Source organism: Branchiostoma lanceolatum, chromosome 2 (assembly GCF_035083965.1).
Source record: "Branchiostoma lanceolatum isolate klBraLanc5 chromosome 2, klBraLanc5.hap2, whole genome shotgun sequence".
Classification (NCBI taxonomy): Eukaryota; Metazoa; Chordata; class Leptocardii; order Amphioxiformes; family Branchiostomatidae; genus Branchiostoma; species Branchiostoma lanceolatum.
Window position 1 is genome coordinate 21,291,566 of NC_089723.1, and position 15,369 is coordinate 21,306,934.

The 15,369-nt window shown below is 40.5% G+C and overlaps 1 protein-coding gene across 3 annotated transcripts; it reads right to left on the minus strand.

Moving 5' to 3' along the window:
- Positions 1–485: 485 nt before the first annotated feature.
- Positions 486–15,161, minus strand: LOC136427891 (uncharacterized). Of its 3 annotated transcripts, none has more exons than XM_066417105.1 (16): positions 15,044–15,161; positions 10,763–10,829; positions 9,993–10,162; positions 9,378–9,435; positions 7,672–7,752; positions 6,377–6,423; positions 5,848–5,884; positions 5,023–5,162; positions 4,822–4,858; positions 4,276–4,409; positions 3,717–3,750; positions 3,027–3,166; positions 2,575–2,608; positions 1,519–1,649; positions 1,077–1,173; positions 486–733 (listed from the first exon to the last, which is right to left on the minus strand). In XM_066417105.1, exons 2-16 carry the CDS (start codon positions 10,827–10,829, stop codon positions 618–620), a joined length of 1,323 nt encoding a protein of 440 aa, XP_066273202.1. In that variant the 5' UTR covers positions 15,044–15,161; the 3' UTR covers positions 486–617. The 3 variants fall into 3 exon arrangements, with proteins under 3 accessions (XP_066273202.1, XP_066273199.1, XP_066273200.1); XM_066417102.1 differs by lacking the exon at positions 15,044–15,161 and adding an exon at positions 14,051–15,033; XM_066417103.1 differs by lacking the exon at positions 15,044–15,161 and adding an exon at positions 13,408–14,021.
- Positions 15,162–15,369: the final 208 nt, after the last annotated feature.

Consider the following 15,369-nt stretch of genomic DNA (forward strand, 5'->3'; position numbering starts at 1 on the left):
TTTCAAATGTATCTATCAGTCCATTTTGAAGATCAGTTTGTTAACATAATGTTAATGTCAAAAAAGCAAATGAGGACCCAATGAAGGGAAAACTACCACTCTGTACAGCTTTGATCGAGCACTGAATAAAAGCATTCGTATCTATTATTTTCATACTGTCATAAATGCTCACCTATAACCATTGATAAAACCTGCATGCCACATAGCAGCAACAATCTGCACCTTAGTACCTAGAAACCCTGAATCTTTCCATCTCCTTAGAGCCATAATGCATTCATCCATTCAAATGTAAAGTAAATTCCAAACAGTCCACCCTATACCATTTACAATTATAGACATTTACAAAATACCATTTGCTCTGACATAAGTGGATTAAACACTGTTTCAGCGGAATGTGCTTTGAAGCAATACACTTCTTCACCCAGTTATGCATAGAAGTGGTGAGGCATGCAGAATAACTAAATGTACAAAAGGACCACTTGATAACCAGTCAAGCAATCTTTCAACTTAATCTCATGATAAAACATTACACCCTTTCTACCAATAAAAGTGATCTAATCTTCCTCTTTGTCAGATTAGATTCTGTAGTATTCTGTAGATGGCTGACTTGAGTTGCTTTAGTATGATCGCTTGGCGCAGAGCTTACGAGCGGCGACTCTCGCAGTCCCCAGCAGGAGAAACACCACGACCCCCGCCAACATGACTGCAGGAGTGCTGTACCAGTAGGATACAACTGTGGAGGGATAAAATGGATTTTAGTCCAACCCAGTGTACATGTGTGCCATACCTAATGTTAGTCCAACCCAGTGTACATGTGTGTTATACCTAATGTTAGTCCAACCCAGTGTACATGTGTGTTATACCTAATGTTAGTCCAACCCAGTGTACATGTGTGTTATACCTAATGTTAGTCCAACCCAGTGTACATGTGTGTTATACCTGATGTTAGTCCAACCCAGTGTACATGTGTGTTATACCTAATGTTAGTCCAACCCAGCGTACATGTGTGTTTATATATGACCCAATGTTCATTCCAACGCAGTGAACATATACATGTGTGTTCATGTTGTACATACCTTGTCTCTCAGGCCTGTTCTGTTCTATATAAACCATTTCAGCAGGTCCATCGTAGTTGTGTCCGACTGCCGCCACGCTTCTCACCAAGTGGTTGTGCTGTAAGGAACAAAACTTCCGGTTTAGAAGCTTTCTTCTTCAAATGTCATCAAAACAATGTGATTGTAACTGGTTTGTAGCAAAATCGTATTGGAAAATATCCTAATATGCAGATGAATTTTTAACTGTGTATGTGATCATTAATCAACAGATTTTAGCAGTTAACAGACTTTGAATTGTTACTTCGTCTGCATTTTGTCAGCCAGTCTTTTTGAGGTAACAATTGCAATTTGCTGAGTAGAATAAAGCAACAGACCAGGAGGTTACAATTCAGTCTTGGATATTCAAGTGTTAAGAATTCACCCATGGTATTTGATACTATATAGCTCAACGTTGCTAACTGACCTGGTCTGTCACGTAGATGACCTTGTTGTTGGGGTCCATGGTCAGCCCTGTGGGGTGGAAGAATCGAGCGTCTTTGCCTGATCCGTCTTTGTAGCCAGCCTCGGGTCCGCCTGCCAGGGTCTTCACAATCCCTGGGAAAGAACAGACATTACTTCTCAGGAACCATGTTAATACCATGACATATATCTCATCCTAAGTCTGCAGTAATCTGATTAGTAATGTAACATTGGTACATTCTCTCCACAAGGCAATCAGGGATGGCAGGTGATGGGGACCGTCTGGACAACATAGGGAACCTGATGTACATTTGACAAAATGTTGCACTAGTATACTCTGAACGCCTTTAGAATTTGATTTCGTGGTAGGGAGAAAATGGAGTGTTCGTGCTGGTTTTTAGTTCGTGGCTGAAACAAGGGGATGATGGGTGGGCAGAAGACAGAACAACATTTTTGCGGTGGTCTTAAACTATGATTGTGCAAAGCAAACGACTTCTGTGTTAATAAGTCGTGAAATTGATATTTCCATTGAAAAAGAACTGTGAAAAAAACTTAGCAATCAATAAGTGCGGTTTAAATGCTATTCTCTTGTAACAGGTACATCAATAAACAAGACTGAAACACATGTATCGGCAAACACCACGATCATGATACTGAAAAACATTCTTTATTTATTTTGTGGCGCATATACTGACAAAGAGAGTGGTCCATATGCCCATGAGTATCGAGTTTATAGTTCCTGACGAAATCTAACATCCTACATTTTCTTCCATTTTTCCCACTATATGAAGTTAAAGTGACCCAGACGTCTTGATAAGACGCATATGGGTGTCGCCTGTCTCCATTTCTATAGCCCTTAGGCCACGCATTTGTGCAAGTCACTACAGCTACCATACTCTTTCCTAAATGCTGAGTGTAAAGCAGTACGTGCAAGTCTTTGGTTTGACCCGGCCGGGGATCGAAATCACGACCTACCGTGTTCCAAGGCGAACACTCTACCCACTAGGCCGATTCACCGGTCACAGGTGAAATGTAATGAACTGTAATTTGGTTATCTTACCTGCCGGGGTCACCATCCTGATACAGTTGTTACCCTGCATAGAAAATATTGAGAGAGAATCATTATATACTAAGATTCATTGCGGTATAACAATATCGATTCTCTTGGGATACGTGCGATTTTAAGCCTTGCAAACCAGTTCAGGGCCAACTCGCCTGAGTCAATTACTTACACACCAGGTGTCCACTACGCCAAAGCCACATTAAGGCCATCTTCTGGAGCAGTGTATGACTGATTCCGCTGGGCACAGAATGGCAATGATTCTTTAGGACCAATAATTACCCGCATACCAGAATGCATGCAAATCCATCAAAAGGTGCAAAAACACAAACAGCATAAAAAACAGTACCCCTCCGGAGGTAAACCTCCTTCCAAGAGGTAAACCTCCTTCCCGGAGAAGATAACGCAAATTAACAGTTTCAGTGATGTATGATTTATAAGTGTCGACTTACAAACTCCACCACATACAAGACCCTGTGTGTGGTGTCGAACGTTATCCCTTCAGGATAGTTAAACCTGGCCTCTGCCCCCTTCCCGTCTTTGAATCCTGGCTCCCCTTTCGGGCTCCCTGCCAGGATATCAACTTCATAACCTGAGGATGGACGCACATGGTTTAGCAACATTAGTACAATAATATATGACAAAGTACTCCAAGAGTATGAACCTGCACCAAGACTATGTAGTTTCAAAGAGTACCAGTACCAGATTGATATTCTTGTAACATAAGAATTAGTGTTCACTCTTTACAAATCAAAAAATTCTGAAACTACACTCAGTCGTCGATGTGAAATTATGTTCAACAGACAATTCATATGATATTGAGAATGAATACACTTGATAATAGATTGTCCAACGTATGATGAAGAGAGACAAAAATTGTTAACGTTACAGTCTATTGAATGCAAAACGGATACAATTTTACCAAATATGGAGACAATTATTCAATCTTTATCTGTTAAAACTATATCTATATATCTATATACATCTACAAAATAGATAAGGAAGCAACGAAGGATAACTTATAACACTATAACTTCAAACTTTACTGGGTAAATGTCACAAAATGTATTTGACTTAAGTGTGCAAAATGTACAACTTTACTTATTCTGCATTTATAACCTACAGTAAGCATTTCAATTTACCTTGTAAGTTGATTGTCCGGATAACATGGTTGTACTAGGAGAAAGGCAAATAGAATAATTAATTCATAATTCTACATGGAATAGAATAGAATCAATTCTAAGTTGAAAACAATGAAAACGCTGTCAATTACAATTAAATGTAGACTAGACTGAAGGATATTTAACCTTGAGGTTCATGAAATATCCTAAAGGTTGAAGGCCAAAGTACTTAAACTTGATTTGAATGGAAAATTTTCCAATGTTTTTGATAAACGATTCTAAAACTGCACTGCACATTCTAAAAATCAACATATTAACATTCTCCCATGCAGAGCCGTCCCGATCCCGCCGTCTTTAATATACATAAGCCGGTGCCAACCCTGGATCATGTGTGTTTATCAGGTGCCAGTAAGATCTGTTGAATCTGTGGGTAGAGGGCACCCACAGTATCACTGAATACCAACTCAGAACATACAAAAAACTAGAAAGGCAACATTTAAAAACATAATGTATATCAAACGCTGCAGGACGGCTCAGCATGGGAGAATGCACAATTTAGGTGACTTGTCTTTTAACTCACGTGATCCGACACGTAGAGTGAGTCTGTGAACGGGTCGTACGCCATCTGTGTGGGGTGGTAGAACCTGGCTGCCCCGCCACGACCATTCACCAGGCCTTTCTCCTTAGGGGAACCAGCAATAGTCTTTACCACAGCTGGGGGATAGACATTACAAAAAATGAAGTTGGACCTTTTTTAACAAATGGAAAAAACTGTAACCACTGGGAACATCTACAATTGATGGAGTTCTTAAAGTGAAGTCAAGTCTTGCGCGCCCAAAACTGGACCTGTGCACCTAATTTTTGACCGTGGGTACACCAGTACACCTAACGTTACGTGTTTGTGTAGGGTTGCATATGGAAACAGACACTAGTACACAGCATATTTTTGACGTTCAATTGTCCGAAAAACAATAGAACTTGTCAGAATCTCTAGTTAGCTCTAGAATTTGGAATCATTTATTTTACGTGTACTTGAATTTCTAGGTTAGATGAGCCAGTGCACCTGTTTCCCAAAATGAATTTAGAGCCATGTTTCAGTTAAGCAATTGATAACATTAAGTCTTACCGTCAGGCATACTCATGACTCTGATCACATGGTTGTCCTACAGTAAAAAAGACAATTGTCAGTATTGCCATGACAACAGTAAGTGTTACTACATTGCATCTTTCACAAACAGAAAGGTATCAGACACGTAAGATGGCACCAAATCGACCCCTAAAATTGTAATGGAGGTGATGTAATACAGTGTGGTAATTAAGTACTTACAGTATCTGCCACAAACATCCTGTTCTGCTTGACATCCAGGTATAAACCTTGTGGGTGATAAAACGTGGCATCGAGACCCTTTCCATCCTTACATTCTTCTTCCTTAAGAACTGGGTTACCAGCAAAAGTCTTGACCCCACCTACAAGAGACAGCACAGACATACTGATTATTCAAATGACTTGCACATTTACATAATCTATACATAGTTATCTACACCTTCAACTAACTTACGCATCTGTAGATGTTCCACCTGCCAAAAATTACATGTCATCTGTATTCAAGTCCTATCATAAGAAATACTGCAAATATAGATTGTCCTCATTAATTATAAAAATTAAGTACTTATCAGCATAACTCACATTTCATTGTGTACATCTCTGTCTAAGCTATCTACAAACTGACCATCATGGAAATTCGTCGTTCCTTTGTTTCAGTTATATATATATATATATATATATTCTCCTCGAACGATTTTGACAAAAACACCCCTGCGGTTCGAGAGCAAGCTGTTAGGGGACCGAAACCTACACCACTTCTTCCTTAAATCACATACTATAAATCAAGACCATAGCACGTCCAGGACAAAAGATTAAAAAACATACCTAATAATCATAAATATCCGTCCACATAATCATAAGGATCCGTCCACATTTTATTGCGTTATGATGTCCATATGCAGACAGACTAACACATGCAAACGGTACCCAAAACATACCCTTTTTGATCGAAGGTAAGAAAGAAGTCCAGTTTATAATTAATGAAAAGTTGGAAGTCAGGATAAAGTTAAATCTACCAAAGTCACCCTGACAGTCAGAATCTCCTACCTGTTTTGATGCTGACTTGTCTGATCACATTGTTTGCCTGAAACAACAAAAAAGAAGATGAGATGCACTATCAAAAAATCATTGTCTAGGTTTAGCACTAAAGGATCCAACAACAACAAAATATACCCAAGCCAGATGGCACAGTGCTAGTGGTTAGTATTGTTGACTCAGAACCTGGAGGTACGGAGTTCGAATCCCGTACAGCTCCCGATGTTATGACCTTGGGAAAGACATTTCCTCTGACTTTATTCAGCTTTAAATGAGTATCTAGTTTTGACTAAGAAGCTCTCGAGTAGGATATTGAAGGACATTCCATGTTTGAGGAAAGCCAAGCCTCGAGCACGTTAAAGAACCCACCACATTTATCGAAAACAGTAGGGGTCCATCTTGGTGTGAGTGTATCAAATAAATCTGTCTGGATATGCAGCTTGTTCTCGGTACAGACTTTCTGTTTTATGTCATGAGGCAGTTTACCGGGTATGCAATGCAAACAAACAAACAAAGAAACAAGTATTGAGGGGGTATTTACACTGTCACAGACGTAAAGCATGGCGCTGTCTTCATCAACCACAATACCTGAGGGGAAGAACAGGGAAAATTGTAAAATATGATACTGTAATTGTGGAGTGGCATGAAATGTGGATTAACGTGTCATATCAAAGTAAGGTTTATGTCCTTGAGTTTGAGCATAGCCTAGATGCCAGACTCATCATGCCAGACGATAACCCCTTTGGCCAGGAAGCCGAATGCCTTCAGAGTAGCACCCGATCTCTAATATCTATCGTGCGTTGATAATGAGAAGTCATGTATCATCTCTGGTAGCAGGCCAAGGGGTTATCGTGTAGTGCTGCGGGACGATGTCTGGCGTCCAGGCTAGTCTGAACACCATCTCTGCCACTCAATGTAACATACTTGTCATGATGCATTTAAAGACTGACAAAAACACAAGAGGACAGTAAATTAATAAACTAAATTTTCTTTTATTTCTGTATTCCGGAATGAATTTATTCTACCTTCAGTATGATTGTTGTTTTGAATTGCAATAACAACTTTTAGGAGAACATGATTGGATTGTCAATGTGAAAAATATCCTCAACTACCACGGTTTTGGACATATATGGCTGAACCCGAAGTCATACCATATAGATATAATCAACACTCAGCTACGACAACGTCTATATATACAAGATATTTATATACAAAATTGGCATTGCGCTATTCGAAACAATTCCAAACTTTCCTTTCTTTCTACCTTAAACAAGAATTATAAGCAAGAAAATTACCTTTCATACATTAAGAGCCTTGACGTACATAGGGCAATCACAAAACTGTCATAAATTAAGTATAGAAACGGGGAGATTTCAAAAACTTCCTATCGACTAGAGGGTTTGTCCATTTTGTCCAGAGGTAGTTGAGGACGAATATCACTTTTTGATTGTATGTCCCAAATATTTTGATATACATGTACGTAATTCACTATACTCAATGCTATCGTCGGATTTACCAGGATTTATCTCAATGGACTTGAATAGCAAATTTAAGTACATAGTGACATGTGACAACCCATGCATGGTATACATTGGGAAGTATATCAAAGAATGTCTAGACGTAAGAAACTCCTCCAATGATTGTAAAACCCCATTGGCATCCCGTACTACTACACCATATTGTATAAGATAGTCTGATTAGCCTAATAGAATGTTATGTATGTACCAGTGAATGCCATACTTTGTACCTTGTACAATTGTTGTGCAATAAAGTTATTATTATTACGTAAATGTCTAAATATGGATCCAAATAAAGTCAAAGTCAAGTCACACCTACCAGCGGTATGGTGGAAGTGAGCATCTTTCCCGGAACCATCCTGGTACCCTTGGGCTGAACCAGCTAACGTTGTTACCCAACCTGAAACACAAGCACAGAACCAGGTATCAAACAGTTTGGGTCCGTTCTGACGTTGGCAGAATGGCAGCGCTGAGTTTGATGGTATTCAGCCGTTTTATACTCGATTTTCCACATTGTATTTCCAATTCTTGTGAATAGCTTTAATTACATTAATTACAACCCTTACTGTGTGATAAATAGATAAATACATCAAAGAAATTTCAGACCTTATATGTTAACCTCAATATGTTGATATATTCATATTCATGTACGCAGGGTATTATCTACTTGTATCCACTTGTTTGTTCGTTTGTTTGTTTGTTTGTATGTGCAGTTATGAGAGTTGCGGTATTTTCCTTGCGTCAACAGAGAGTAAACGTAGTGTAGAGCATTCTTTGTTAATTAGCCAATTAGCATTAAGTGTCTCGTTTCGCCCTGGGTATTGGCTGGGTTGTCCTATTGAACGACTATCTCACTGTGCACTAAGTAGTGGCTATGTCAGGTTGCTCTATTACAGTAGGGTGCCCTGACCGCAAACTTCTTAATTGCTTTGCAGCCAGGTCACATGACATTGCTAGGTGGCGCTTTTTAGAGTTATGACAACATGGTAGACTTAACAATATGTTAACGGTATTGTAAATGCCAATGTTTCTTAAATTTGCCGCCTTTAGAAATGTTAATAAGATACAGGCAAGTTCCCGCCAAATCTAGGACACGTGTTAGGAAAGACTCTAGGGACCTCAGCACATGGAAAGAAAATAGGCTCACTCAGAAGAGAGGGACAGGCTTCTCAACACAGGAGGGCTCAGGGCTTTCTCACAGGGAGAAAGAAGAATTTAGGCTTCCCATAGGGGGAAGAAATCAGGACTTCTTTGCCGGACAAGCAGGAAGAAATCAGGCTCTTCACTGGGAGGAGAAAAACAAGTCAAGAAAGGATAGAGGACTGAGCCAGAAAGGTTGGGAGAATTGACCAGTTTTTACGGCACTTATCTAGACTTTGGAGGCACTTACCAGGCACTTACTTGGATACATGGACAATTGTTGGATCGCTATTCAACTTGGATTACTGCGACATCCACTCGGAACTTTGAACTAATCATACAACTAGGACTAACTTCAAGATTCCACACGAGGAGGCTTTTCATCACAATCAAGAACTGTACCGGGACTTGCATAGTCAGTAGACTCAGGCGGCATATATGTAATCACGGTGAACTACTAACTCTTCTTAATTAAACCATCAAAACGCAACCTTCCGACTCCGTTCATGTTGCCACCAAACCAGGTAAGACCAGTTAAATTCCCTCTCCTAACTTGCTGGCCGGCGGTGTCAAGCACAGGGCAAGTCACCGCACTAACAGGTGTATTTTGTATATGATGTACAAAGTGAATTGTCTGGTCATTTCTCCATACAGTAAGTTGAATAAAACCCAAAGTTTACTTCCATTAATCAAGGACAGATACTGCACAATCATTGCACCACACTTAACCGCATGTTAAAATGGTTGGTGATCGTCCGATGCAGACATAAGTCGACCACTATGGACATATGTGGTTTCAATTATATTTAGAACCAAACAGTCACATTTTACTTCAAATGTATGAATCCAGGGTGTACTGTCAAATTTGAAAGAACGTGTACTCACTGTCAGAGAGAGATATTCTCCTGATTCTGTCATTGCTGTGAGGTGTACCTGAGCAGCCCTGAAAACAAACAACACATCTATGGTTGGAACTAAGTATGTGCAACACAAACTCCCACTGTTCATACCGGGTCATTTTTCTGGGAGATTGTGACATAAACTTCGAACTAAAACAAATGGACTCGAATCCTATTCTAGCTTTCACAATGTTATGTGTTTTGTACTATTGTATGCGTTAATGATATATGTTTATATATCTATTAGGCCATGTTCATTTGTTATGAATAAACAAAGGTTCAATCAAAGATTAAAGAAAGAAAATCAAGCAAATAAACAAATACAGGATTTATGGAAGCCGTGCACTGAGTGGAGAGTCACTAAGGAAACAGTAAAAAAAACACAGCCTCTTTTTGGTTAGAATCACGAACAGCGACACCTAACGTTAGCTGCAGTGAGAAGTAGAACCCCATCAGTATACTGCCCTAAGGAAGGGGACAGACGTTGACTTGTATGAAACACCTGGTTGTGTACAAAGAACTCAAGTTGCCATCCTGTGACTTACCAACCTGACGAAACTATTCACTGATATATCCCAAACTGAATACAATCGTTACGTACACAGTCAGCCACATAGATGGAGTTGTCCGACTTGTCGAAGACCAGTCCCCACGGGTAGTTGAAGCGAGCGTCCAGGAAGAAGCCATCCATGGAGGCCGCCGTGTCCTCACAGTCAGCCTTGTTCCCCTCGGGACTGGGCTTCCCTCCTCCTGCTACAATGGACACTTCCCCTGGAGGACAGACAGTGGTTAACTATAGAGTGGGGCCCAACTCCGTTTTTTCAGCCATTGGGCCACACATGAGTGTACAGATCACACAGTTGTGCGTTCAAGCTGAAATATTGCAACAGACTAGCCCACTAGTAGTACTGACTGCTCTTTTTCCAACGTTCCGAGTAGGGGTATTGGTGCAGGTGCAATCTGACTGGTATGAAATAGATACATGTTTTTTTTTTGCCAAACCTGTCCGAAAAAAGGATAGGAAAAAATTAGTGTACCAGTTTTTGGACCGAACAACCATAACGGTTGCTGTTCAAAAAGGGCGCAGTTCTGTCTTGTTGGAATCAATGCTAATGTTGAAGTTGCTCTTTGAATAGTCAGTGCTAATGTGCACAGCTATAGAAAAGAACATTGCAGCGCATGATTTGATTTGAAGAACTCACAGAGTAAGATGATTAGGTCTGAGTTCAGGTCTGTACACTAACCTGATCCTCCGATTTCTGGATCCTGGATTTTCTGTACCGTTACCCACACCTTGCTAATAAGACTAACTTAAGATACATAGATAATTGTCTGATTCCTGTATGACATCTGCTTGTTATCTAATCTCACCTGGAGTCAATCCATGTGACAGGGCTGTCAGTCCAGCTAACATCAGGACAACACTGGAGGGATCCATCTGTGGATGTTGGTGGATAACAGAGAACAGTTGATAAATGTCACAGTTACTATTAATACTACGGCTGCCATTTTCATAAACTTGATAATCAATGGACTTTAAAAAACTACAACGGGTGAAGTTGAGCAGTCAATCAACTGTTGGACCTTTCTGTACTGAGACAGACCATGTCCATGCTTTTGACAAGGTATATACGAAACAATAGTTCTAAGGCAAAATATTATGTTTTATTGCATTGAAACAATGTATTGTTTACGTTTTTCCCTATTCTTCGTTTTCACAGAACGTTCGAAAACCGCTACGTCACACGTAGGATGATAACCTGGCAGAATATAGAACATCAGCACTATCAAAGTTACCAGGTGCTGCGGGTCCGAGTGTGCTGTTTTTGTCGCCACACTGTGGATCATTAAGTTGTCTAGCCAACGCTAGATTTAGGGACAAAGTTGCAACAATAGGATTTGATCCGTTTTTTTTTTAAATTGGCATTTCAGAATGTATTTCTATCATGTACTCAGCCACCACAAAATAAAGCTAACTGTGATCCACTCAAATGTTTATCAAGCCCCGGGCACATACATCTCACGATGATCGCAGTTAAGTCGCACGTAAAATACATGTAAGCTATCACGGAACGTCGATGTTCAAATTGTTCCAGCATTGTACGATTTTTCACTTGCGGCTCTTATGGATAGCCGCCTGGCCGCTATTGTGCTTCTCAGTTAAGCCCCTGTCACATTAAACTCACGTCGTGCCTACGATGCAGCTACGATGCATTTTCCGTACAACGCACGATGATCGCAGGTAAATCGCAGGTAAATCGTAGGTAAAATTAGCTATCGCAGATCGTCGGGCAATGTTTAATATTTCATCCACCGTCGTACGATTTTCATAGCCCCATATTTAGGCTTTACTGCGGCCTTTTTATCTAATGATGAGGTGACGAATTCATAAAGTTCGACCATGTTCTGATGGTTTCAGATACCCTGATATATTGCCGATGTTGATGCAAATTGTAACCATCAGATCACAATAGCAACCAGAAAACAGTGCGCCCGTAGAGGAGCCTGCTTCCAAGTTTTCCAGATTTTCCACGTGTCAGGTCCAGAACCACGCGCATATAATTAATGATGTCTGTAGCCCCGTGGGTTTATAATTAGATCATACCTCAGTCCTATCCTGTCTCTATTTTCAGTTTCAGTTTTTGTTGAACTTTTTTTGCCTATTATGTGCTTTCTTTTTTATGGACAATACAATTGACCTGCCATATTCTTTCTCTTGGCCATTCGCAAAACTGTTCTCTTGGCAAACTAAAAATAGAGACAGGATAGGACTGAGGTCTGATCTAATTATGAACCCACGTGTATACAGACAGCAAACAATTGTATGCATCACCTGTGTGTGGTACTGGATCTGACACGTGGAAAATCTAACCTTGGAAGCAGGCTCTTCCACGGGCTTGTTGTTTTCAGGTTGCTACCGTGTTCTGGTGGTTACACTTTGCATCAACATTGGCAATATCAGGGAAAACTTAAGCCGTCAGAATGCGGTTGAAATCTATGAATTTGTCTCTCATCATTGGAAAAAAGGGCCGTGGCAAAGCCTGGATTGTGGGCTGCAAAAGATCGTACGACGAAGGATAAAATTTTGAACATGTTCAAAATCATCTTTAGGTGTATTTTCTGGCGTAGGACGCTCGGCGATGGCTAATTTTACGTGCGATTTACGTGCGATTTATTTTTTATTTATATTTATTTTCATTTATTCGTTTGGCATGCGCCTGAGATTTACCTGCGATTGACCTACGTACACTAAAAAAAAAACATCCTACGATGTACCTACGTTTTATGTGACCGCCACTTTGTATGTGTTAACTATTGCACCCGTTTTTTTCCCCAAACGTACGACGTACGGCGCTGTCATGACGGAAGAAACCCCATCGCAGGTACGACGTCAGTTTAATGTGACCCTGGCTTAAACTACTACAGAAGAGGATTGCAGTAGAGCAGGGCAGAGTAGTGTACATGTACAATACAACACGTGTAGTCTGTATGGCCCGAGGCCGTGGGCCGCTTTTATCTATGTCATACCAACAAAAAAATACATTTCAATGCGGAAATGCGCCAGAAGTTGAGAGAGAGAGTTTTGCGTCCTCGAACAAAAAATTGTGACAACAACATCGATTCCAACTTGCCGGTATTCGAATTTTCGGCGGACTCGAAGAGAGTTCGAATCAATCATGATCACGCCGTGGCCCAATATGAATCAAGTGTATTAGTATATACCATGTTGACAGACAAGGAACTACCGCGTCAAGCTATACCTGGTGCCAAAGGTAACCTCGGCGGCAGAAAGCGCCTTCTACCCCGTAGATCTAGAGCGCCCATACACCCGGCCTAAGGACGATTCAGACTGGAGTCCATGTTACTTGGTCGTGAGGATGCTACCGATTGACCTATAGCAAGGAGGTTACAAGGACATAACTCTCACCGGTATAATGTTCAGGGCAACCACTGAAAGCGGATTGCTCAATAGTCTAGAATCTGTGCAGTAAAACTATGATTGTATATAATCCTACCTGTGTGACAAAATGGACGGCAATGTTGGGAATCTTTCAGTGGTGATCCAGTCAAGACCGCCGCGTGAAGAAGCATCTACGATTGTCTGTACCTTCTGTGTCTGTGTTGAAAGACTTGTTCTGCCGGACACCTCATGATTATGCAAATTAGAATGCTATTTTTAGAATGCTACCCACTGAAGTAATTGGGAATGTATTTGCAAAATTGGTATCTGTTAATGTTTCCCCTGCCGTAAACTACATACCGTATGTTACATGTATTTGAGTCCTCGCAATAATGGAAACACTAGTTGCAAATATAGATCTTCCTCCTTAATTATGCAAATTAAAGGAGTCCTAAACTCTAGAAAGGAGTATTATTTTCCACTAGATTATGTATCAATGAATACATTACCAGCCAATTTTTTTTTTACAGAATTCCGCTTGTGGTGAATTACACAAGGTGTGTTTTGTGAAATAATATGTAACTCACTAAACCTATGTTGTGTCATTTTCGAAAGTAGTCTGCATCTAGTAGTCTACAACGGGAGTTCTGAATTCCTACAAGCGCGCCGCGGGTGTTTCCGGCCTGGTAGTCACAGGTCAACAAGACAATAAGCCAAAACACAGGTAGTAGAAGTGGGCAACCTCAAACCAACCGTACACACTCACGCCACATCTTCAGAAGAGACACTGGAGCCGCATATCCCTGTTTAGGATTTTATTCGAGCCCACACCAACAATTGTTTCTCCTTGCGTGTGGCTTTTTCAAGGAAACAGAGCTCGAATGAGCACATTACATTGTGTTCTGGCTTATATAGGTCATCAGCGCAGGATGCCCTAGGTAGCTTAACCAATCACAGTACAGCAAAAGACTGGGTAGCCGCGGGTGTTTCCGGTCTGGTAGTCACAGGCCAACATGACAATAAGCCAAAACACAGTTCACATCATGCATGAAGATGTCCATAGTACATACATTCCTTCGTCGTTTGTCATTGTTGAGGGGTGTTGAAGTCTTTAAAAACGCAAAACGACAGCCATCTGTACGTGTCGAAAAAGTTTCACTGATGGCCATTTTGCGGTAACGACATGTAACGCAATTTTCTGGCGATGATTTTCCTTTTTAAAGGCAACCTAAGCAATATTAGGGCGTTGAAAAAGTCGTATTTTCAAAATCAAATTTCTAGTGATTTCTATCCGTAGCAAGTTTGAAGAATACTATCCCATTGCATATTGACCATCATGGAGCAAAGATTCGATGTCGCAGTGTGGTGGGAACTCTGTAAGGAATGAGAGGTGGTGCTTTACCTCTCTATATCTCTCTTTCTATCTATGGCCTAGGGAGGATTATATACTGTACAAGGCAACACACACCAAGCCAGGTTCGATATGAATTGTGATTGTAGTTTTATTGTGCCTAAATAGAAGCAACTTTAAACGAATCTCACTTATTCTACTTTATAATATCCGATCGGACGACTTGGTCAGACTTATACAGAGAATAAGATAAGATATCAGACTACACTAAAGTACACTTACTACAAGCTAGGACGTTTTATATATAAAAGGTTCTATATAAAACCTCCTTGCTACAAGCTACTCTACAACGACAGCTACAGTCTACAACGAACGGATACAACTAACACAATCTACATACCTGAGATCCAAGGTCACGACTGACTCATAAGACAATCACAGCTTCCAAGATCGCCTATGCTAACAATGGGTTACTATCTGATTGGCTACTCTCACTACCCAATCAATTGCTTGCTTATCCCGGTAATTTATGCAAGCCCCTCCTCCATATATCCTAACTACTAAATGCGCTAATTACCGTATGCCTCAAGACCATGTTTGTTACAACTCATTGAAAATCTGAGCATTTGGACTCCAGTCATTATTTCAAATCTTCCGAACTTGCACGGCTGGATTCTGGGCTGATTTTTGGGTGGTACCAATAAATAAAATACCCCTTCTGCGACT